Genomic DNA, 25,745 nt, shown 5'->3' with positions numbered 1-25,745 from the left:
AGATGCTTGTGGCATGAGAAGAGTGGGAGGTGGGTTGATTAGAAAGGGTAGTGAGTGGTGGGATGAAGAAGTAAGAGTATTAGTGAAAGAGAAGAGAGAGGCATTTGGACGATTTTTGCAGGGAAAAAATGAAATTGAGTGGGAGACGTATAAAAGGAAAGAGACAGGAGGTCAAGAGAAAGGTGCAAGAGGTGAAAAAAAGGGCAAATGAGAGTTGGGGTGAGAGAGTATCATTAAATTTTAGGGAGAATAAAAAGATGTTCTGGAAGGAGGTAAATAAAGTGCGTAAGACAAGGGAGCAAATGGGAACTTCAGTGAAGGGCACAAATGGGGAGGTGATAACAAGTAGTGGTGATGTGAGAAGGAGATGGAGTGAGTATTTTGAAGGTTTGTTGAATGTGTTTGATGATAGAGTGGCACATATAGGGTGTTTTGGTCGAGGTGGTGTGCAAAGTGCGAGGGTTAGGGAAAATGAGTTGGTAAACAGAGAAGAGGTAGTAAAAGCTTTGCGGAAGATGAAAGCCGGCAAGGCAGCAGGTTTGGATGGTATTGCAGTGGAATTTATTAAAAAAGGGGGTGACTGTATTGTTGACTGGTTGGTAAGGTTATTTAATGTATGTATGACTCATGGTGAGGTGCCTGAGGATTGGCGGAATGCGTGCATAGTGCCATTGTACAAAGGCAAAGGGGATAAGAGTGAGTGCTCAAATTACAGAGGTATAAGTTTGTTGAGTATTCCTGGCAAATTATATGGGAGGGTATTGATTGAGAGGGTGAAGGCATGTACAGAGCATCAGATTGGGGAAGAGCAGTGTGGTTTCAGAAGTGGTAGAGGATGTGTGGATCAGGTGTTTGCTTTGAAGAATGTATGTGAGAAATACTTAGAAAAGCAAATGGATTTGTATGTAGCATTTATGGATCTGGAGAAGGCATATGATAGAGTTGATAGAGATGCTCTGTGGAAGGTATTAAGAATATATGGTGTGGGAGGCAAGTTGTTAGAAGCAGTGAAAAGTTTTTATCGAGGATGTAAGGCATGTGTACGTGTAGGAAGAGAGGAAAGTGATTGGTTCTCAGTGAATGTAGGTTTGCGGCAGGGGTGTGTGATGTCTCCATGGTTGTTTAATTTGTTTATGGATGGGGTTGTTAGGGAGGTGAATGCAAGAGTTTTGGAAAGAGGGGCAAGTATGAAGTCTGTTGGGGATGAGAGAGCTTGGGAAGTGAGTCAGTTGTTGTTCGCTGATGATACAGCGCTGGTGGCTGATTCATGTAAGAAACTGCAGAAGCTGGTGACTGAGTTTGGTAAAGTGTGTGAAAGAAGAAAGTTAAGAGTAAATGTGAATAAGAGCAAGGTTATTAGGTACAGTAGGGTTGAGGGTCAATTCAATTGGGAGGTGAGTTTGAATGGAGAAAAAGTGGAGGAAGTGAAGTGTTTTAGATATCTGGGAGTGGATCTGGCAGCGGATGGAACCATGGAAGCGGAAGTGGATCATAGGGTGGGGGAGGGGGCGAAAATTCTGGGAGCCTTGAAGAATGTGTGGAAGTCGAGAACATTATCTCGGAAAGCAAAAATGGGTATGTTTGAAGGAATAGTGGTTCCAACAATGTTGTATGGTTGCGAGGCGTGGACTATGGATAGAGTTGTGCGCAGGAGGATGGATGTGCTGGAAATGAGATGTTTGAGGACAATGTGTGGTGTGAGGTGGTTTGATCGAGTAAGTAACGTAAGGGTAAGAGAGATGTGTGGAAATAAAAAGAGCGTTGTTGAGAGAGCAGAAGAGGGTGTTTTGAAATGGTTTGGTCACATGGAGAGAATGAGTGAGGAAAGATTGACCAAGAGGATATATGTGTCGGAGGTGGAGGGAACGAGGAGAAGAGGGAGACCAAATTGGAGGTGGAAAGATGGAGTGATAAAGATTTTGTGTGATCGGGGCCTGAACATGCAGGAGGGTGAAAGGAGGGCAAAGAATAGAGTGAATTGGAGCGATGTGGTATACCGGGGTTGACGTGCTGTCAGTGGATTGAATCAAGGCATGTGTATGGGGGTGGGTTGGGCCATTTCTTTCGTCTGTTTCCTTGCGCTACCTCGCAAACGCGGGAGACAGCGGCAAAAAAAAAAAAAAAAAAAAAATCACATGCACTCTCAAGATGATGGATACCACCAACTTTGGCACACAGTTTTGAGTATTTGTGGTAATTGTTTCACCAATATTGTTAGTATTGCAGCAGTGAGGGCTATTTTTTACTTATTTTTGTAGTTCCTCATTTACCTTTTGCTGTTGAATAGAATTTTTACTGTAATTTACCTTCTCATTTTTACTACCAATCTGTAAAGCTTGCATATTTTTTTAATGTTAGCTGAGGTGATGTGGGCAAATGAATGCCTTGATCAAGGCCATCTTATTAATGCTGTTTATTCCCTAGCCTAAGCCGGATACCTGTGTTATTGACCAACCTGTCAGCGTTCAAATTCATTTGCCACCTGTCAGCCTAGTCCATCAGTTTGTCTGTGTCAGTTTGAAGCTGCAGATGTTCCCCAGCTTAGTGTCATCTTTGAATTTTAGTATCTTAGATTGCAGCCTATTACCAGTGTCATTGATATATGTGAGAGGGAGAACTGGTCCCAAGACTGATCCTTGTGCCATACCACTTGTTATTTCTAACTATCCTGAAGCTTGACCTTTAATTGTAATTCTTTATTTACTGCCAGTCAACCAATTTTGTAACCGCCCAAATACCCTGTCAGTACCACACAACTTAATTTTTGCTAGTAACCTTTGATATGGAACCTTATCAGATATTTTTTTAAAGTCTAGATAGAAGACATCAGCTGTTGTATTTTTATCATACATGCTGATTATATCATTAAAGAAATTAAGCATGTTTGCCAGACATGAACAGTTTATCAAGAACCATGATAAGGATCGTTTATTAAGTTACTGTCATTTAAATAGTTTACAAATCTGTCTCAAGTGATGGTTTCCATGCTTGCTTGGGTATCAGGAGGGTTAGCAATGGCTGCATAGTGAGCCAGCACTTCACTTGTTGTCAGGTTGCACTCCTCTAACCCAGGTAGCTGTCTTTTCTTCCTGCCTCCCCAGTCTGTGGAATGTTGGTATTTTGTCCAGAAACATACAATCTCTCCTTGTCACACATAACACTTGACATCACTTTACTCACACAATTCATTCTTCATAGTTAGTTTTCGTGCGGTGATTGCTCTACACTATCCCTACCTGTGGCAAGCTGGAAGGAGCAGTAGATAAAAGTATGAAGTAGGAACATTATGCAGGAGAGTTAGGGTGAAACTTTTGGTAGAAGTAGAAGGAAGGGAGGCGTGGGCTATGGATAGAGTTGTGCACAGGAGGATGGATGTGCTGGAAATGAGATGTTTGAGGACAATGTGTGGTGTGAGGTGGTTTGATCGAGTAACGTAAGGGTAAGAGAGATGTGTGGAAATAAAAAGAGCGTGGTTGAGAGAGCAGAAGAGGGTGTTTTGAAATGGTTTGGGCACATGGAGAGAATGAGTGAGGAAAGATTGACCAAGAGGATATATGTGTCAGAGGTGGAGGGAACGAGGAGAAGTGGGAGACCAAATTGGAGGTGGAAAGATGGAGTGAAAAAGATTTTGAGTGATTGGGGCCTGAACATTCAGGAGGGTGAAAGGCGGGCAAGGAATAGAGTGAATTGGATCGATGTGGTATACCGGGGTCGACGTGCTGTCACTGGATTGAATCAGGGCATGTGAAGCGTCTGGGGTAAACCATGGAAAGTTGTGTGGGGCCTGGATGTGGAAAGGGAGCTGTGGTTTCGGGCATTATTGCATGACAGCTAGAGACTAAGTGTGAACGAATGGGGCCTTTGTTGTCTTTTCCTAGCGCTGCCTCGCACACATGAGGGGGGAGGGGTATGTTATTCCATGTGTGGCGAGGTGGCGATGGGAATGAATAGGGGCAGACAGTGTGCATTGTGTGCGTGTGTATATATGTATGTGTCTGTGTGTGTATATATATGTGTACATTGAGATGTATGGATATGTATATTTGCGTGTGTGGACGTGTATGTATATACATGTGTATGGGGGTGGGTTGGGCCATTTCTTTCGTCTGTTTCCTTGCGCTACTTCGCAAACACGGGAGACAGTGACAAAGCAAAATAAAATAATAAAATAAGAAGGAAGGGAAATTTAGCAGGAGCATTAGGTGAACACATTTGGTAGAAGTAGTTGATAGGAACATAAGAAAGGGGCACTGGATTTCACTATTTATGGAGACTCTCTTGCTGTGGCCACTCATTGAGTGAGTTTTTGGAGGAAAAGGGCATTAGCAATGTAGATAGCTAGAAAACAGAAAATGAAGATGTGGTACAATAAATGTAAACTTATGATGAGACTCTTAGCCATAAACACAATGAATTTAGCGATATGACCCACCAGAAACAAGACTAAATGACAAGAATGATTTTTACAAAATTTTTGGAAAGTTTGAAGGGATTAGAGAAACCTGACTGATAATGATATGGACTGTTGACTTTAACTTTCATTTTATTGAACATGACCAAAGTGGAGTATGTAGATTATGGATGCTGATGCAATTACAAATGAGAGTAATGCAGATGAAAGAGAACAGCTCCAAAGACTGATAAATTCATGTGGTTCATTCACCCATGCTCAGGTAAACCACAGACCCAAACGAGAGGGAGCAATATGTGTTAGATCTTATTTATACAAATGGCATGTCACTATTTTTAGATTTAGAGGTAAATAATTTGCCTGTTAAATCATAATATCAGCAATAATTTGAGACTAGAATGGAAGTGAATGATAATGAATATGATACAAAAACGGTAAAAGACAGTAGGTTGATATGGATTTTCACCACAACATATCAAACTCGGAAAAGGTCAGTAAGAAAATTATAAGCGCAAAATGAATTGAGATCTGTAGAGATAGTAACATATTCGCAAACACAAAAATATGCTGTGAGAAATTAGGACTGATTATAGTTATTAAGCAGAAGTTAAAGAAAATAAGTACAAAATGGAAATGTTGATGAATAAAAGAAAGGCATGGAAAAAGGGGAGGATAGCAACTAAAGAAGCAAGAGTATGATAATTGATGAAAGAATAAAGAATGCTTTTATAGAAATGTTGAAACACCATAGAAGAAAACAAAAAATGAACGAAGAAAAAGTTATACAGATCATGGAAAGGAATCCAAAGTTATTGTTCACATACATGAACAAAGCAAAAATTAGCACAACAAAAATTGGACCATTTAAGGTAGGAGATGGAAATGAAAATGTTTCCAGGGAAGTATGAAGGATTTTGATTGAACAACATGAATTGGTATGCAGCTCAAAATGTGAGGAGAAACGAAGATGAACTGTTTGGCCAACATGTTGAAAATGCATTCATAGATATTGAAATATCAGATTGTATAATCAAAGCGATTAATCACTTCAGAGGAGATTTAGGTCCAGGACGAAATGGAACCCCAGCCATTATCTTCAAAAAGATATATTTATTTATTTATTATACTTTGTCGCTGTCTCCCACGTTAGCAAGGTAGCACAAGGAAACAGATGAAAGAATGGCCCAACCCACCCACATACACATGTATATACATACACGTCCACACGTGCACATATGCATACCTATACATCTCAGTGTATACATACATATACACACACAGACATATACATATATACACATGTACATAATTCATACTGTCTGCCCTTATTCATTCCTGTCGCCACCCCACCACACATGAAATGACTACCCCCTCCCCGCGCATGTGCGTGAGGTAGTGCTAGGAAAAGACAACAAAGGCCACATCTGTTCACACTCAGTCTCTAGCTGTCATGTATAATGCTACGAAACCACAGCTCCCTTTCCACCTCCAGGCCCCACAAAACTTTCCATGGTTTACCCCAGATGCTTCACATGCCTTGGTTCAATCCATTGACAGCATGTCGACCTTGGTTTAGCACATCGTTCCAATTCACTCTATTCCTTGTACGCCTTTCACCCTCCTGCATGTTCAGGCCCTGATCACTCAAAATCTTTTTCACTCCATCTTTCCATCTTCAACTTGGTCTCCCACTTCTTATTCCCTCCACCTCTGACACATATATCCTCTTTGTCAATCTTTCCTCACTCATTCTCTCCATGTGACCAAACCATTTCAAAACACCCTCTTCTGCTCCCTCAACCACACTCTTTTTATTACCACACATCTCTCTTACCACCCCACACCACATATTGCCCTCAGACATATCATTTCGAGAACATCCACCCTCCTGCACACAACTCTATCCATAGCCCACGCCTCGCAACCATATAACATTGTTGGAACCATTATTCCTTCAAACATACCCATTTTTGCTTTCCAAGATAACGTTCTCGACTTCCACACATTTTTCAAGGCTCCCAGAACTTTCGCCTTCTCCCCCACCCTATGATTCACTTATGCTTCCATGGTTCCTTCCGCTGCCAAATCCATTCCCAGATATCTAAAACACTTCACTTCCTCCAGTTTTTCTCCATTTAAACTTACCTCCCAGTTGACTTGTCCCTCAGCCCTACTGTACCTAATAACCTTGCTCTTATTCACATTAACTCTCAAATTTCTTCTTTCACACACTTTACCAAACTCAGTCACCAGCTTCTGCTGTTTCTCACCCGAATCAGCCACCAGTGATGTATCATCAGCGAACAACAACTGACTCACTTCCCAATCTCTCTCGTCCACAATAGACCGCATACTTGCCCCTCTTTCCAAAACCCTTGCATTCACCTCCCTAACCACCCCATCCATAAACAAATTAAACAACCATGGAGACATCACGCACCCCTGCCGCAAACCAACATTCACTGAGAACCAATCACTTTCCTCTCTTCCTACTAGCACACATGCCTTACATCCTCGATAAAAACTTTTCACTGCTTCTAACAACTTGCCTCCCACAACATATATTCTTAATACCTTCCACAGAGCATCTCTATCAACTCTATCATATGCCTTCTCCAGATCCATAAATGCTACATACAAATCCATTTGCTTTTCTAAGTATTTCTCACATACATTCTTCAAAGCAAACACCTGATCCACACATCCTCTACCACTTCTGAAACCACACTGCTCTTCCCCAATCTGATGCTCTGTGCATGACTTCACCCTCTCAATCAATACCCTCCCATATAATTTACCAGGAATACTCAACAAACTTATACCTCTGTAATTTGAGCACTCACTTTTATCCCCTTTGCCTTTGTACAATGGCGCTATGCAAGCATTCCACCAATCCTCAGGCACCACACCATGAGTCATACATACATTAGATAACCTTACCAACTAGTCAACAATACAGTCACCCCCTTTTTTGATAAATTCCACTTCAATACCATCCAAACCCGCAGCCTTGCTGGCTTTCATCTTCTGCATAGCTTTTACTACCTCTTCTTTGTTTACCAAATCATTCTCCATAACCCTCTCACTTTGCACACCACCTCTACCAAAACACCCCATATCTGCCACTCTGTCATCAACCTTATTCAACAAACCTTCAAAATACTCACTCCATCTCCTCACATCACCACTACTTGTTATCACCTCCCCATTAGCCCCCTTCACTGATGTTCCCATTTGTTCCCTTGTCTTATGCACTTTATTTACCACCTTCAGAAACATCTTTTTATTCTCCCTAAAATTTAATGATACCAGTGATGTTCTTACTGAAACAGTCTGGATGCAAACAAAATTGCAGATTTGGACAAAGGAAAGAATCCCTCAGCTCCCTATACATACCATTCTTTTTTTTTTTTTTTTTTTTTTTTTTCCTTCGCTGTCTCCCGCGTTTGTGAGGTAGCGCAAGGAAACAGACGAAGAAATGGCCCAACCCACCCCCATACACATGTATATACATACGTTCACACACGCAAAATATACATACCTACACGGCTTTCCATGGTTTACCCCAGACGCTTCACATGCCCTGATTTAATCCACTGACAGCACGTCAACCCCGGTATACCACATCGATCCAATTCACTCTATTCCTTGCCCTCCTTTCACCCTCCTGCATGTTCAGGCCCCGATCACACAAAATCTTTTTCACTCCATCTTTCCACCTCCAATTTGGTCTCCCACTTCTCCTCGTTCCCTCCACCTCCGACACATATATCCTCTTGGTCAACCTTTCCTCACTCATTCTCTCCTTGTGCCCAAACCATTTCAAAACACCCTCTTCTGCTCTCTCAACCACGCTCTTTTTATTTCCACACATCTCTCTTACCCTTACATTACTCAATCAAACCACCTCACTCCACACTGTCCTCAAACATCTCATTTCCAGCACATCCATCCACCTGCGCACAACTCTATCCATAGCCCACGCCTCGCAACCATACAACATTGTTGGAACCACTATTCCTTCAAACATACCCATTTTTGCTTTCCGAGATAATGTTCTCGACTTCCACACATTCTTCAAGGCTCCCAGAATTTTCGCCCCCTCCCCCACCCTATGATCCACTTCCGCTTCCATGGTTCCATCCGCTGCCAGATCCACTCCCAGATATCTAAAACACTTTACTTCCTCCAGTTTTTCTCCATTCAAACTTACCTCCCAATTGACATGACCCTCAACCCTTCTGTACCTAATAACCTTGCTCTTATTCACATTTACTCTTAACTTTCTTCTTTCACACACTTTACCAAACTCAGTCACCAGCTTCTGTAGTTTCTCACATGAATCAGCCACCAGCGTTGTATCATCAGCGAACAACAACTGACTCACTTCCCAAGCTCTCTCATCCCCAACAGACTTCATACTTGCCCCTCTTTCCAAAACTCTTGCATTCACCTCCCTAACAACCCCATCCATAAACAAATTAAACAACCATGGAGACATCACACACCCCTGCCGCAAACCTACATTCACTGAGAACCAATCACTTTCCTCTCTTCCTACACGTGCACATGCCTTACATCCTCGATAAAAACTTTTCACTGCTTCTAACAACTTGCCTCCCACACCATATATTCTTAATACCTTCCACAGAGCACCTCTATCAACTCTATCATATGCCTTCTCCAGATCCATAAATGCTAAATACAAATCCATTTGCTTTTCTAAGTATTTCTCACATACATTCTTCAAAGCAAACACCTGATCCACACAACCTCTACCACTTCTGAAACCACACTGCTCTTCCCCAATCTGATGCTCTGTACATGCCTTCACCCTCTCAATCAATACCCTCCCATATAATTTACCAGGAATACTCAACAAACTTATACCTCTGTAATTTGAGCACTCACTCTTATCCCCTTTGCCATTGTACAATGGCACTATGCACGCATTCCGCCAATCCTCAGGCACCTCACCATGAGTCATACATACATTAAATAACCTTACCAACCAGTTTAATAATACAGTCACCTCCTTTTTTAATAAATTCCACTGCAATACCATCCAAACCTGCTGCCTTGCCGGCTTTCATCTTCCGCAAAGCTTTTACTACCTCTTCTCTGTTTACCAAATCATTTTCCCTAACCCTCTCACTTTGCACACCACCTCTACCAAAACACCCTATATCTGCCACTCTATCATCAAACACATTCAACAAACCTTCAAAATACTCACTCCATCTCCTTCTCACATCACCACTACTTGTTATCACCTCCCCATTTGTGCCCTTCACTGAAGTTCCCATTTGCTCCCTTGTCTTATGCACTTTATTTACCTTCTTCCAGAACATCTTTTTATTCTCCCTAAAATTTAATGATACTCTCTCACCCCAACTCTCATTTGCCCTCTTTTTCACCTCTTGCACCTTTCTCTTGACCTCCTGTCTCTTTCTTTTATACATCTCCCACTCAATTGCATTTTTTCCCTGCAAAAATCGTCCAAATGCCTCTCTCTTCTCTTTCACTATTAATCTTACTTTTTCATCCCACCACTCATTACCCTTTCTAATCAACCCACCTCCCACTCTTCTCATGCTACAAGCATCTTTTGCGTAATCCATCACTGATTCCCTAAATACATCCCCTTCCTCCCCCACTCCCCTTACTTCCATTGTTCTCACCTTTTTCCTTTCTGTACTCAGTCTCTCCTGGTACTTCCTCACACAAGTCTCCTTCCCAAGCTCACTTACTCTCACCACCCTCTTCACCCCAATTCATATGTTGTACTAAAAATTATGCCTCACTGGCCTGGTCTTCTGTCATTTCAAAAGCAAACATTACATAGGCACATACCACACAAAATAGTGCACTCATAGCCATCAAAAGGCAAATATGACAAAGCCACAAACCTGACAAAATAGTGCACTCAGAACAGTCATTGCAACTGCATTCAGAACAATCAGTGCATCACTCAACAGCTATATATCTGTATACAGTTCTGGTGGAAAAAACTGGCATGCTTTACTTACAGTGTGACACAACATAAAGAAATATCAATGAACAAGATAAAACAGGTACCCCCCACCTTTTTTGTGCTAGCAGTCAGTCAGAAGCGGTTTCTTGCAAGGCATACACCTTTTGAATTTCATGTCAAAATGAAGCAAGCTACATACAGTATGTACAGGCACATGACCAAGTATCCTAGGCTTGTCTTCCCTTACCTGTTGTGCTGAAATACTTGGATTCTTGTCTACTTGATGTTGGATAATCTTCAGAGTGCATTAGGAAGTGACATGAGGTCATCCAGGTCGTTTCATCTGGGTAGGAATGTCAGTGCCACCACCGTCACCAGAGTGCTTCGTCTGTCTTTACACACTTCGTAATGGAAGCCCTGAAGTTTCAGCTATTTCTTTATTACACTTCCCTGCCTTGTACAAGGCCACAACAGCAGCAGTATCCTCTTTAGACAAGCCCTTAGGGACAAGCATTGCAGCACAGACCCACCACATACATATACATTACATATATACACGTCAACATATACATATATACATACATATACATACACCTTCAAATACACTCCTGGCAGATAGAATTGGCATGATAGGGCCCATGCCGGTATTTTTCACCTGTTTGTCTCATACCCCAAAACATGACTCTAGAATGATAAAAAGATGATGGGGCAGCTCATGGATGTTGGTTGGGAAGGCCCCCGGGGTAGCAACAGGGGGCTTTCAGTCTTCCTGGAGCTTTTGTGGTGGGTGAATGTTTTTTTCTGTCCCCCTGACACCTGCTTTTTTACCCTACTTGCATGTGCTTTGTGGTGGGTTTGTGCTGCAATGCTTGGCCCCAAGGACTTGTCGAAAGAGGATATTGCTGCTATTGTAGCCTTGTATAAAGCAGGGAATTGTAATGAATAGTTGAAACTACAGAGCTGACACTATGAAGTGTGCAAAGATGGACAAAGCACTTCAGTGACGATGGTAGCATTAACATTCCTACCCAGAAGAAATTACCTGGATGACCTTGTATCATTTCCCAACGCTTTTTAAAGATTATCCAACATCAAGTAGACAAAAATCCACATATTTCAGCACAATAGTTAAAGGAAGACAAGCTTCAGCTTCTTGGTCACGTGTCTGTATGTACTATTTGTAGCCAGCTTCATGATGATTTGAAATTCAAGAGGTGTATGTCTCACAAGAAACTGCTTCTGGCAGACTGCCAGTGCAAGAATAGACTCACATTTACCAAAAAATATTTGCAGTGGGACAACAAAAAGTGGAAGAAAGTGTTGTGGTCTGGTGGGGCTACATTTGATGTTACTGGCAGCCATAGAGGCAAAGTGTACTGGAGGCCAGGTAGTGACTGGTACGACCTTTAGTACATTCAAGCAACTGTAAGGGTTCCAGACTCACTAATGGTTTAGGGGGCTTCTGTTTTTACCTCAAAATGTGACTATGAATCAGAATCAATAACTGGAGCTGTTGTATGATGATTTACCTGACTGTTTTGAGAGGACTGGTTGTGGTATTTTGATGCAACCAGCATCCATGAGCTGCCCCATCATTTTTTTTGTCATTCTAGAGTCATGTTATTGGGTATGATTCAAACAGGTGAAAAATACTGGCATGGGCCCTATCATGCCAATTCTATCTGCCAGGAGTTTATATGTAGGTGTATGTATATGTTAATGTGCCACACTGCTAAGTTGATATGTGACTGGTTTGCATTTTGTAGTGTGACATACATTCAGGACTGGCCATGTAACTTACCTGACTTTAACTCTGTTGAGAACTTGTGGTTGATTTTAAAGTCATGGTTGGGTGGGTGGGATACATCCAGCACTCCTAAGCTCTAGGCTGCCATCCAGGATATTTGGGACAACCTTGACCCTACATACCTTCAGCATCTTGCAGAATCTGTTCCCAACTACCTTCAGGATTGTATTTAGGCCAAGGGATGTCTTATTAAGTACTTGGGGGGGGGGGGGGGGGGATGAGTACCTGTTTCATCTTGTCTAGTGATATTTTGCATCACACTGTAAGTAGGCCCTGTTAGTTTTTTCTGCTGGCACTCTACATATATATACATGTACATATTCATACTTACTTGCCTTCATCCATTCCTGGCACCATCCCACCCCACAGGAAACAGTATTGCAACCCCCTGCGTCAGCAAGGTGGTTCCAGGAAAGCGATGAAAAAAGGCCACATTCATTTGCACTCATTCTCTAGCTGTCATGTACAGTGCACTGAAACCACAGCTCCTTATCCACATCCAGGCCCCACAGACCTTTCCATGGTTTACCCCAGATGTTCACATGCCCTAGTTCAGTCCACTGGCAGCATGTAGACCCCAGTATACCTTATCATTTCAGTTCACTTTATTCTGTGTATGCCTTTCACCCTTTTGCATGTTCAGGCCCTGATGATTCATAATCTTTTTCACACCATCCTTCCATCTCCAATATGATCTCCCACTTCTCCTTATTCCCTCCACCTTTGACACAAATCCTCTTTGTCAGCTTTTCATCCCCATTCTCTCCATATGTCTAAACCTTTTCTGCTCTCTCAACCAAACTCCTTATATTACCACACATCTCTCTTACCCTTTCATTACTTAATGAAACCACCTCACACCACATGTTGTCCTCAAATATTTCATTTCCATAACTTTCACCCTCCTTCTTACAACCTGATCCATACCCCATAATATCATAACCATATAATTTTGTTGGAACTACTATTCTTATGAACATACCCATTTTTTTCTCTGAGATAATGTTCTCTCCTTCCACACATTCTTCACCACTCCTAGAACCCCTCCCCCCTCACTTCTGCTTCCATGGTTCCATTCGCTGCCAAGTCCTCTCCCAGATAGCTCTTCACTTCCTCCAGTTTTTCTCCATTAAAACTTACATCTCAACTATCTTGTCCCTTAACCCTACTGAACCTAATAACTTTGCTCTTATTCACATTTACTCTCAACTTTCTCCTTTCACACACTTTTCCAAACCTGGTCACCAACTTCTGCAGTTTCCCACTCCAATCAGCCACCAGTGCTCTGTCATTGGCAAACATCAATTTACTCACTTTCCAGGCCTTCTCCACCCCAGTAGACTGTATATGTGCCCATCTCCAGAACTGTTACATTTACTTCCCTAACTACCCTATCATAAACAAATTAAACAACCAAGGGGACATCACACACCCCTGCCACAGATCAACTTTCACTGGGAACCAATCACTCTCCCCTCTTCCCACTCGTACACATGCCTTTCAACCTTGATAAAAACTTCTCTGCTTCTGGCAGTTTATCTCTCATGCCATGTATTCTTAAGACCCTCCACAAAGCATCTCTTGTTAACCCTATCATAGGCCTCCAGATCCATAAATGCCGCATACAAATCAATGTTTCTCTAAGTATTTCTCATGTGCATTCTTCAAATTAAACCCCAGATCTTCACATCCTCCACCAATTTTAAAACTACACTGCTTCTACCGAATCTGATGCTCTGTACATGCCTTCACCCTCTCAGTCAATACCCTCCAATACAATTTTCCAGGTATATTCTGTATTTTGAAAAATCACCTTTATTCCCTTTGCCTTTGTACAGTGGCACTATACATGCATTCCAGCAATCCTCTGGCATTTCACCATGATCCATACATACATTGAATATCCTTACCAACCAATCTACAACACAGTCACCCCCTTTCTAAATAAATTTGAAAGCAATACCACCCACTCCCACAGTCTTGCTGGATTTCATCATCCACAAGGCTTTCACCACCTCTTCTCTTCCTCAGAAAACCACTCTCCCTGACTCTCTCACTTCGCACACTACCCTGAATAAAACACCCTACATCTGCCTATCTATCATGAAACACATTCAACAATCCTTCAAAATACTCACTCCACCTCTTCACTTCATCACTACCTGTTATCACTTTTCCCCTTGTCCCCTTCACCAGTGATCTCATTTCTCATGTCTTTTGCACAATATTTACCTCCTTCCAAAAATCGTATTTTCCCTAAAGTTTAATGATACTCTCTCACCCCAACTCTCATTTGCCCTCTTTTTCAACACTTGCATCCTCCTCTTGACCTCCAGCCACTTTCTCATATATCATTACGGTCCCACCTCAACATGCTCTGTGCTCAGTTCTATGTAACAGCAGTAGACTCCTGTCCAAACTATTCTAAAACCATTCACTAACCCCTTGGTAGAAATAGCAAGGTTACTCCTGTCTCACATTTCATAACCTCTACTCACAGAACCCCCTCCTCCAAACAAATGTAATACTGATAAAACACATGCACCTTGAATAACCTGACAAGCACTAAACAGTCAACCTCCTGACACCATCTTAAAGTCCAACCCACCAGATATACACCAATTAGAAATCATACTTCCTAGACAAACACAAGTCTTACTCTCCCAATTACACTCAGGACATTACCCATCTTTACAATGCTACAAACACCATTGGAACATATCCTAAGACCCACAATGCACCTTCCATAAAGAGGGCATTGAGCACTCTCTACTCGATTGCCCTACACTCTTTGCACTTGGATGCCTAATTGATGGATGTGGCAAGCTTTATGAGTGCTGCAGGAGCCTCATAAGAACAGAAGGGACTCTTGGGGCAGAAAGTATGTTTGTATATACCAGTGTTACTTGACACTGCCTGCTTTTGATTATGATGTAAGTAAAAAATCATGTTTAGTGAGGCTATAACTTCAGAGAATAATCTCATGGAAGAACTTTTCACACCAAAGGAGTCTATGCTTTCCTTGGTGCTGATTTAAGTGCATCTTTGAGACTGTAAAATCCTTGGGAGTACTTACCTTCCTTCCTACAAAGAATATTGTCATGATGGCAGGGGTAGCATGTGGTGCTTACTGCACATTTTGTTTGTTTGATATTATTGTCTGTCTCAACTACCACTCATGTATAGTATTTATTTGTAAATATTAGATTTATACATTGTAAATACATACACTTTTACTTATGTTTTTTGTATTCTTCCATTTCTGCCTTTGCCACTCCTACTTTGATTATTGTATTAGATTACTGCCACTTGAGTCATTGTTACTTTGAAATGGCTAGGATTTAAGAATTCTTTTTAATACATTGTTCTCCCAACCGTGAATTTTCATACTGGTAAAATCTTACAGTAGTCTCCTCAGATTTTATGTCATTCTGTGAGTGCCATTCACCTCACAGTACCATTATGTGCAACAGGTTTATACTTGTATGATGGTGGTATTTAGCCCTTCAGATCCTAACCACATACAGTTGATGAATGACAAGAAGAGTCCCACGTACAGTGTACAATCTGAATTTTTCTGACAATTTAGAATTTGAAGGTACCAGTGGTTCTTTCCTAACTAGAGGCATGTATAAATGCCAGCTGTCACATGCAACTCCAGCTAGCATACATAGATATTCATAAGGCCCAGTTACTCAGAGAAAACTGTGCTTCTGCTCTGGCACCTACCCTGTAATGCAGTGTAAACATGAGATTTTGCTTGGTTCAAATAATGATAACTGGCAACTGGTATGTGTGGAACTTGTCTGAAAACTGCAAGGGAGTGACTTTAGATTTAATTTCTAAGTAGAGCAGAGGATATTGAAACTAAAAGGTGATGCAATGGGTTATCCACCTTGCAGTGGATTTAGATGGCCATGATAAACTAAAGTATTTCACTGGAGATATCCTTGTCATTGGTTTAGATGGTTATTATAATTTGAATGGTTATTTTTTTGCTTAGATTTGGTAAGTTTTTCAGGCTGGGAAGACAGGATTGAAAGGGTTAAAAACATTGCCTTTAGTAATGGTTGCTAAGAACTACTCATAGGAGCTGTTGGTTATTTTACTTGTTTGCAAATATGATATACTATGATTGTGCTAACACTAGTGTTTTTATAATGCAGGTTGATAGCCGCAAGAAAATAAGCCCGAGTTCTGTTGAGCGTTACTGTGACCGATGTTCTGTGCTCTATGTGGTTGACAAATGGGGATTTCCTACATCTACGGGTCCCTGTGTTTATCACTGGGGCCGTGCCTATAAGCGCAGAAGTTATGGTGGCCCAGAAGCACGTTATTCCTGTTGTGGGGGAGATCTCGAGTCTGAAGGATGCTGTCAAGCAGTAACCCATGTTTCCCAAAACTACAATCCAAAAAATTTGCATGGCTATGTCAGAACTCTTCCTAAAGACATCAAGGGAAATGATCATGGAGTTTATGCTTTAGGTAATTGTAGAGTGGTTTTCCTTTCAGTAGTGGAATGTTTTTGGGTTAAAGTCAAAGATTAGTGTAATGGTAAGGACTAAGGAAGGGGTAGCACTTCTGAAGTTTTGGGAATTTTTGAAAGAATGTAAGGAAGTGAGCTGCAGGTGGATCAAGAGAGGTGGTGATGATTAGTGATTATGCACTTGGCAATAAGAAGAACGACAAAGAAGGGCAGGTGTTTTGAGAGGAGCTGAGTTATTTTGTTTCCAGTTTGTTGCGAGAGATTGGGTAGTATTTATGGGTGGTATGAATACTAAAGTGAATGATGTGCCAACTAAGGGTATGATGGGGAGCATGAGATATTTATAGTTTCATGAGTGGTGTTGTGTGTTGAAAAAGGAGTGTAATTTGAAATGCATGGTTTAAAAAAGACAGATATAGGTAAGTATTTATGGAGTAGAAAAGATAGTAGGTGGGCATTATTGGATTACATAGTAATTGATAGTTCTCTGTTCCTTCTTTTGGAAAATTAAAAAAAAAAACGAGAGGGGAGGATTTCCAGCACCCTGCTCCCTCCTCTTTTAGTTGCCTTCTACAACACGCAGGGAATACGTGGGAAGTATTCTTTCTCCCCTATCGCCAGGTGAGGATATTCCCTCAGAGGCCCAGTCCTCTGTTCTTAACGCTACCTTGCTAACGTGGGAAATGGCGAATAGTATGGCATGCAAAAGAGAGACTTCTGAATGTGAATGTGCTGGGAGGGGCAGTTGGTGGAATATCTGATTGTTACCTGGCAGAGGTAAGAGTGCTGATTTGTAGAGGCTTTTGGAAAAGAGGAAATTATATGGGCAAGGAGACAGTAGTTAAAGTAAGTGAGCTTGGAGAAGATTCTTGTATGAAGGGGTACCTGGAAAGATTGTGTGCATAATGGCAAAAGATGAGAGTATATGAACCCAGGAGAGTGAGAGAGGAGGTTTTTAAGGAAGTCTTTTGGCATTTGTGAAAGAAGCATGTGGCATGTGAAGGTGGCCAGGTGGAAAAGGGTGCTGAGTGATGGGATGACAAAGTTAAGTAGCTAGTTCAAGAGAAAAGGGAGGTGAATGGATGGTAGTTAAGTTAAGGTAAATAAAGTGCATAAGACAAGGGAACAAATGGGAGCTTCAGTGAAGGGGGCTAATGGGGAGGTGATAGCAAGTAGTGGTGATGTGAGAAGGAGATGGAGTGAGTATTTTGAAGGTTTGTTGAATGTGTTTGATAATAGAGTGGCAGATATAGGGTGTTTTGGTCGAGGTGGTGTGCAAAGTGAGAGGGTTGGGGAAAATGATTTGGTAAACAGAGAAGAGGTAGTAGAAGCTTGCGGAAGATGAAAGCTGGCAAGGCAGTGGGTTTGGATGATATTGCAGTGGAATTTATTAAAAGAGGAGGTGACTGTAGTGTTGACTGGTTGGTAAGGCTAATTAATGTATGTATGATTCATGGTGAGGTGCCTGAGGATTGCAGGAATGCTTGCATAGTGCCGTTGTACAAAGGCAAGGGGGACAAAGGTGAGTGCTCAAATTACAGAGGTATAAGTTTGTTGAGTATTCCTGGTAAATTATATGGGAGGGTATTGATTGAGAGGGTGAAGGCATGTACAGAGCATCAGATTGAGGAAGAGCAGTGTGGTTTCAGAAGTGGTAGAGGATGTGTGGATCAGGTGTTTGCTGTGAAGAATGTATGTGAGAAATACTTAGAAAAGCAAATGGATTTGTATGTAGCATTTATGGATCTGGAGAAGGCATATGATAGAGTTGATAGAGATGCTCTGTGGAAGGTATTAAGAATATATGTTGTGGGAGGCATGTTGTTAGAAGCAGTGAAAAGTTTTTATCGAGGATGTAAGGCATGTGTACGTGTAGGAAGAGAGGAAAGTGATTGGTTCTCAGTGAATGTAGGTTTGTGGCAGGGGTGTGTGATGTCTCCATGGTTGTTTAATTTGTTTTTAGATGGGGTTGTTAGGGAGATAAATGCAAGAGTTTTGGAAAGAGGGGCAAGTATGCAGTCTGTTGTGGATGAGAGAGCTTGGGAAGTGAGTCAGTTGTTGTTCGCTGATGATACAGCACTGGTGGCTGATTCATGTGAGAAACTGCAGAAGCTGGTGACTGAGTTTGGAGAAGTGTGTGAAAAAAGAAAGTTGAGAGTAAATGTGAATAAGAGCAAGGTAATTAGGTACAGTAGGGTTGAGGGTCAAGTCAATTGGGAGGTAAGTTTGAATGGAGAAAAACTGGAGGAAGTGAAGTGTTTTAGATATCTAGGAGTGGATTTGGCAGCGGATGGAACCATGGAAGTGGAGGTGAATTGTAGGGTGGGGGAGGGGGCGAAAATTCTGGGAGCGTTGAAGAATGTGTGGAAGTCGAGAACATTATCTTGGAAAGCAAAAATGGGCATGTTTGAAGGAATAGTGGTTCCAACAATGTTGTATGGTTGCGAGGCGTGGGCTATGGATAGAGTTGTGCGGAGGAGGGTGGATGTGTTGGAAATGAGATGTTTGAGGACAATGTGGTGTGAGGTGGTTTGATTGAGTAAGTAATAATAGGGTAAGAGAGATGTGTGGTAATAAGAAGAGTGTGGTTGAGAGAGCAGAAGAGGGTGTTTTGAAATGGTTTGGTCACATGGAGAGAATGAATGACGAAAGATTGACAAAGAAGATATATGTGTCAGAGGTGGAGGGAACGAGGAGAAGGGAGAGGCCAAATTGGAGGTGGAAAGATGGAGTCAAAAAGATTTTGAGTGATCGGGGCCTGAACATGCAGGAGGGTGAAAGGCATACAAGGAAGAGAGTAAATTGGATCGATGTGGTATACCGCGGTTGACGTGCTGTCAGTGGATTGAATCAGGGCATGTGAAGCGTCTGGGGTAAACCATGGAAAGTTGTGTGGGGCCTGGATGTGGAAAGGGAGCTGTGGTTTCGGGCATTATTGCATGACAGCTAGAGACTGAGTGTGAACGAATGGAGCCTTTGTTGTCTTTTCCTAGTGCTACCTCGCACACATGAGGGGGGAGGGGGATGGTATTCCATGTGTGGCGAGGTGGCGATGGGAATGAATAAAGGCAGACAGTGTGAATTGTGTGCATGGGTATATATGTATGTGTCTGTGTGTGTATGTGTATGTGTACATTGGGACGTGTAGATATGTGTATTTGCGTGTGTGGACGTGTATGTATGTACATGTGTGTGGGGGTGGGTTGGGCCATTTCTTTCGTCTGTTTCCTTGCGCTACCTTGCAAACGCAGGAGACAGCGACAAAGCAAAATAAATAAATATAAACAAATATATATTTTTTTTTTTTTTTTTCAAACTATTCGCCATTTCCCGCATTAGCGAGGTAGCGTTAAGAACAGAGGACTGGGCCCTTTTTCGGAATATCCTCACCTGGCCCCCTCTGTTCCTTCTTTTGGAAAATTAAAAAAAAAACGAGAGGGGAGGATTTCCAGCCCCCCGCTCCCTCCCCTTTTAGTCGCCTTCTACGACACGCAGGGAATACGTAGGAAGTATTCTTAATCCCCTATCCCCAGGGATATATATATTGGGGAAGAGCAGTGTGGTTTCAGAAGTGGTAGAGGATGTGTGGATCAGGTGTTTGCTTTGAAGAATGTATGTGAGAAATACTTAGAAAAGCAAATGGATTTGTATGTAGCATTTATGGATCTGGAGAAGGCATATGATAGAGTTGATAGAGATGCTCTGTGGAAGGTATTAAGAATATATGGTGTGGGAGGAAAGTTGTTAGAAGCAGTGAAAAGTTTTTATCGAGGATGTAAGGCATGTGTACGTGTAGGAAGAGAGGAAAGTGATTGGTTCTCAGTGAATGTAGGTTTGCGGCAGGGGTGTGTGATGTCTCCATGGTTGTTTAATTTGTTTATGGATGGGGTTGTTAGGGAGGTAAATGCAAGAGTTTTGGAAAGAGGGGCAAGTATGAAGTCTGTTGGGGATGAGAGAGCTTGGGAAGTGAGTCAGTTGTTGTTCGCTGATGATACAGCGCTGGTGGCTGATTCATGTGAGAAACTGCAGAAGCTGGTGACTGAGTTTGGTAAAGTGTGTGGAAGAAGAAAGTTAAGAGTAAATGTGAATAAGAGCAAGGTTATTAGGTACAGTAGGGTTGAGGGTCAAGTCAACTGGGAGGTGAGTTTGAATGGAGAAAAACTGGAGGAAGTGAAGTGTTTTAGATATCTGGGAGTGGATCTGGCAGCGGATGGAACCATGGAAGCGGAAGTGGATCATAGGGTGGGGGAGGGGGCGAAAATTCTGGGGGCCTTGAAGAATGTGTGGAAGTCGAGAACATTATCTCGGAAAGCAAAAATGGGTATGTTTGAAGGAATAGTGGTTCCAACAATGTTGTATGGTTGCGAGGCGTGGGCTATGGATAGAGTTGTGCGCAGGAGGATGGATGTGCTGGAAATGAGATGTTTGAGGACAATGTGTGGTGTGAGGTGGTTTGATTGAGTGAGTAACGTAAGGGTAAGAGAGATGTGTGGAAATAAAAAGAGCGTGGTTGAGAGAGCAGAAGAGGGTGTTTTGAAGTGGTTTGGGCACATGGAGAGGATGAGTGAGGAAAGATTGACCAAGAGGATATATGTGTCGGAGGTGGAGGGAACAAGGAGAAGAGGGAGACCAAATTGGAGGTGGAAAGATGGAGTGAAAAAGATTTTGTGTGATCGGGGCCTGAACATGCAGGAGGGTGAAAGGAGGGCAAGGAATAGAGTGAATTGGAGCGATGTGGTATACCGGGGTTGACGTGCTGTCAGTGGATTGAATCAAGGCATGTGAAGCGTCTGGGGTAAGCTATGGAAAGCTGTGTAGGTATGTATATTTGCGTGTGTGGACGTATGTATATACATGTGTATGGGGGGGGCTGGGCCATTTCTTTCGTCTGTTTCCTTGCGCTACCTCGCAAACGCGTGAGACAGCGACAAAGTATAATAAATAAATAAAAAAATATATATATATCCCTGGGGATAGGGGAGAAAGAATACTTCCCACGTATTCCCTGCGTGTCGTAGAAGGCGACTAAAAGGGGAGGGAGCGGGGGGCTGGAAATCCTCCCCTCTCACTTTTTTTTTTAATTTTCCAAAAGAGGGAACAGAGAAGGGGCCCAGGTGAGGATATTCCCTCAAGGGCCCAGTCCTCTGTTCTCAACGCTACCTCGCTAATGCGGGAAATGGCGAATAGTATGAAAGAAAGAATATATATATATATATATATATATATATATTTTTTTTTTCAAACTATTCGCCATTTCCCGCGTTAGCGAGGTAGCGTTAAGAACAGAGAACTGGGCCATTGAGGGAATATCCTCACCTGGCCCCCTTCTCTGTTCGTTCTTTTGGAAAATTAAAAAAAAAATTGAGAGGGGAGGATTTCCAGCCCCCCGCTCCCTTCCCTTTTAGTCGCCTTCTACGACACGCAGGGAATACGTGGGAAGTATTCTTTCTCCCCTATCCCCAGGGATATATATATATATATATATATATATATATATATATATATATATATATATATATATATATATATATCCCTGGGGATAGGGGATTAAGAATACTTCCCACGTATTCCCTGCGTGTCGTAGAAGGCGACTAAAAGGGGAGGGAGCGGGGGGCTGGAAATCCTCCCCTCTCGTTTTTTTTTTAATTTTCCAAAAGAAGGAACAGAGGGGGCCAGGTGAGGATATTCCAAAAAAGGCCCAGTCCTCTGTTCTTAACGCTACCTCACTAACGCGGGAAATGGCTAATAGTTTAAAAGAAAAGAAAGAAAATATATATATATATATATATATATATAGGTTTGCGGCAGGGGTGTGTGATGTCTCCATGGTTGTTTAATTTGTTTATGGATGGGGTTGTTAGGGAGGTAAATGCAAGAGTTTTGGAAAGAGGGGCAGGTATGAAGTCTGTTGGGGATGAGAGAGCTTGGGAAGTGAGTCAGTTGTTGTTCGCTGATGATACAGCGCTGGTGGCTGATTCATGTGAGAAACTGCAGAAGCTGGTGACTGAGTTTGGTAAAGTGTGTGGAAGAAGAAAGTTAAGAGTAAATGTGAATAAGAGCAAGGTTATTAGGTACAGTAGGGTTAAGGGTCAAGTCAATTGGGAGGTGAGTTTGAATGGAGAAAAACTCGAAGTGAAGTGTTTTAGATATCTGGGAGTGGATCTGGCAGAGGATGGAACCATGGAAGCGGAAGTGGATCATAGGGTGGGGGAGGGGGCGAAAATTCTGGGGGCCTTGAAGAATGTGTGGAAGTCAAGAACATTATCTCGGAAAGCAAAAATGGGTATGTTTGAAGGAATAGTGGTTCCAACAATGTTGTATGGTTGCGAGGCGTGGGCTATGGATAGAGTTGTGCGCAGGAGGATGGATGTGCTGGAAATGAGATGTTTGAGGACAATGTGTGGTGTGAGGTGGTTTGATCGAGTGAGTAACGTAAGGGTAAGAGAGATGTGTGGAAATAAAAAGAGCGTGGTTGAGAGAGCAGAAGAGGGTGTTTTGAAGTGGTTTGGGCACATGGAGAGGATGAGTGAGGAAAGATTGACCAAGAGGATATATGTGTCGGAGGTGGAGGGAGCAAGGAGAAGAGGGAGACCAAATTGGAGGTGGAAAGATGGAGTGAAAAAGATTTTGTGTGATCAGGGCCTGAACATGCAGGAGGGTGAAAGGAGGGCAAGGAAGAGAGTGAATTGGAGCGATGTGGTATACCGGGGTTGACGTGCTGTCAGTGGATTGAATCAAGGCATGTGAAGCGTCTGGGGTAAACCATGGAAAGCTGTGTAGGTATGTATATTTGCATGTGTGGACGTATGTATATACATGTGTATGGGGGGGTTGGGCCATTTCTTTCGTCTGTTTCCTTGCGCTACCTCGCAAACGCGGGAGACAGCGACAAAGTATATAAAGAAAAAAAAATATATATATATATATATATATATATATATATATTTTTCTTTTTCTTTTCTTTCAAACTATTCGCCATTTCCCGCGTTAGCAAGGTAGCGTTAAGAATAGAGGACTGGGCCTCTGAGGGAATATCCTCATCTGATCCCCTTCTCTGTTCCTTCTTTTGGAAAATTAAAAAAAAAAAGAGGGGAGGATTTCCAGCCCCCCGCTCCCTCCCCTTTTAGTCGCTTTCTACGACACGCAGGGAATACGTGGGAAGTATTCTTTCTCCCCTATATATATATATATATATATATATATATATATATATATATATATATATATATGCATAAGCTCATATATGCACATATACATACACATACACAGAAATGTACATGTAAACACATGTACATATTCATGCTTGCCTTCATCCATTCCTGGTGCCACCTTGCCCCACAGGAAACAGCATCACTACCCCCTGCTTCACTGTGGTAGTGCCAGGAAAACAGACAAAGAAGGCCATATTTTTTCACACTCAGTCTCTAGCTGTTTTGAAATGCACCAAAACCACAGCTCCCTCTCCACATCCAGGCCCCTCAGACCTTTCCATGGTTTAACCCAGATGTTTCACATGCCCTGGTTCAGTCCATTGACAGCACATCGACCCCAATATACCCTATCGTTCCAGTTCACTCTATTCCTTGCACGCCTCTCACCCTCCGGTATGTTCAGGCCCCTGTTGCTCAAAATCTTTTTCACTCCATCCTTCCACCACCAGTTTGGTCTCTCACTTCTCCTTGTTCCCTCCATCTCTTGCATGTATATCCTCTTTGTCAGTCTTTCCTCACCCATTCTCTCCATATGTCTAAACCGTTTCAACACACTCTCTTCTGCTCTCTGTCACTCTTTTTATTAGTCTTTTTTTAAAAAAGGGGATGACTGTGTGTTGATTGGTTGGTAAGGATATTCAGTGTATGTATGGATCATGATAAAGTGCCTGAGGATTGGCGGAATGCATGCATAGTGCCATTGTGCAAAGGCAAAGGGGATAAAGGTGAGTGTTCATACTATAGAGGCATAAGTTTGTTGAGCATGCCTGGGAAATTATTTTGAGAGGGTGAAGGCATGTACAGAGCATCAGACTAGGGAAGAGCAGTGTGGTTTCAGAAGTGGTATAGGATGTGTGGATCAGGTGTTTGCTTTGAAGAATGGATGTGAGAAATACTTAGAAAAACAGATGGATTTGTATGTAGCATTTATGAATCTGGAGAAGGCACATGATAGAGTTGATAGAGATGCTTTATGGAAGGTCTTCAGAGTATATGGTGTAGGAGGTAAGTTGCTAGAAGCAGTGAAAAGTTTTTACTAAGGATCTAAGGCATGTGTATGAGTAGGAAGAGAGGAGAGTGATTGGTTCCCAGTGAATGTCAGTCTGTGGCAGGGGTGTGGGATGCCCTATGGTTGTTTAATTTGTTTATGGATGAGGTTGTTAGGGAGATAAATGCAAGAGTTTTGGAGAGAGGGGCAAGTATGTAGTGTGTTGGGGATGAGAGGGCCCAGGAAGTGAGTCAGTTGTTGTTTGCCGATGGTACAGCTTTAGTGGCTGATTTGAGTGAGAAACTGCAGGAGTTGGTGACTGAGTTTGGAAAAGTGAGTGAAAGGAGAAAGGTGAGAGTAAATGTTAACAAGATCAAGGTTATTAGGTTCAGTAGCGATAAGGGACAGGTTAATAAGGATGTAAGTTTGAATGGAGAAAAACTGGAGGAAGTGAAGTGTTTTAGATATCTGGGAGTGGACTTAGCAGCAGGGTGGAAGCATGGAAGTGGAAGTGAGTCACTGGGTGGGGGAGGGGGCGAAGGTTCTGGCTGCACTGAAGAATGTGTGGAAGAAGAGAATGCAATCTCGGAGAGCAGAAATTGGTATGTTTGAAGGAATAGTAGTTCCAGCTATGGTATATGGTTGTGAGGCATGGGCTATAGGTAGTGTTGTACGGAGGAGGGTGGATGTGTTGGAAATGAAACGTTTGAGGACAGTACGTGGTGTGAGGTGGTTTGATCAAGTAAGTAATGAAAAGGTAAGATAGATGTGTGGTAATAAAAAGAGTGTGGTTGAGGGAGCAGAAGAGGGTGTGTTTAAATGGTTTGGACATATGGAGAGAATGAGTGAGGAATTATTGACAAAGAGG

General features: G+C 42.2%; 1 protein-coding gene across 2 annotated transcripts in view; it reads left to right on the top strand.

The window, feature by feature from the left end:
- LOC139750445 (uncharacterized) overlaps window positions 1-25,745 on the top strand; it is a 110,661-nt gene that overhangs the window by 62,988 nt on the left and 21,928 nt on the right. For both annotated transcript variants that reach the window (XM_071665253.1, XM_071665252.1), the window contains exon 13: window positions 16,359-16,677. In XM_071665253.1, coding sequence (XP_071521354.1) covers window positions 16,359-16,677 — 319 coding nt within the window. The remainder of the gene's footprint in view (window positions 1-16,358; window positions 16,678-25,745) is intronic.

Source organism: Panulirus ornatus, chromosome 9, assembly GCF_036320965.1.
Source record: "Panulirus ornatus isolate Po-2019 chromosome 9, ASM3632096v1, whole genome shotgun sequence".
In the NCBI taxonomy this organism is placed as follows: domain Eukaryota; kingdom Metazoa; phylum Arthropoda; class Malacostraca; order Decapoda; family Palinuridae; genus Panulirus; species Panulirus ornatus.
The sequence above is the reverse complement of the archived record's forward strand: the minus strand, read 5'-3'. Positions and strand labels throughout refer to the sequence as shown.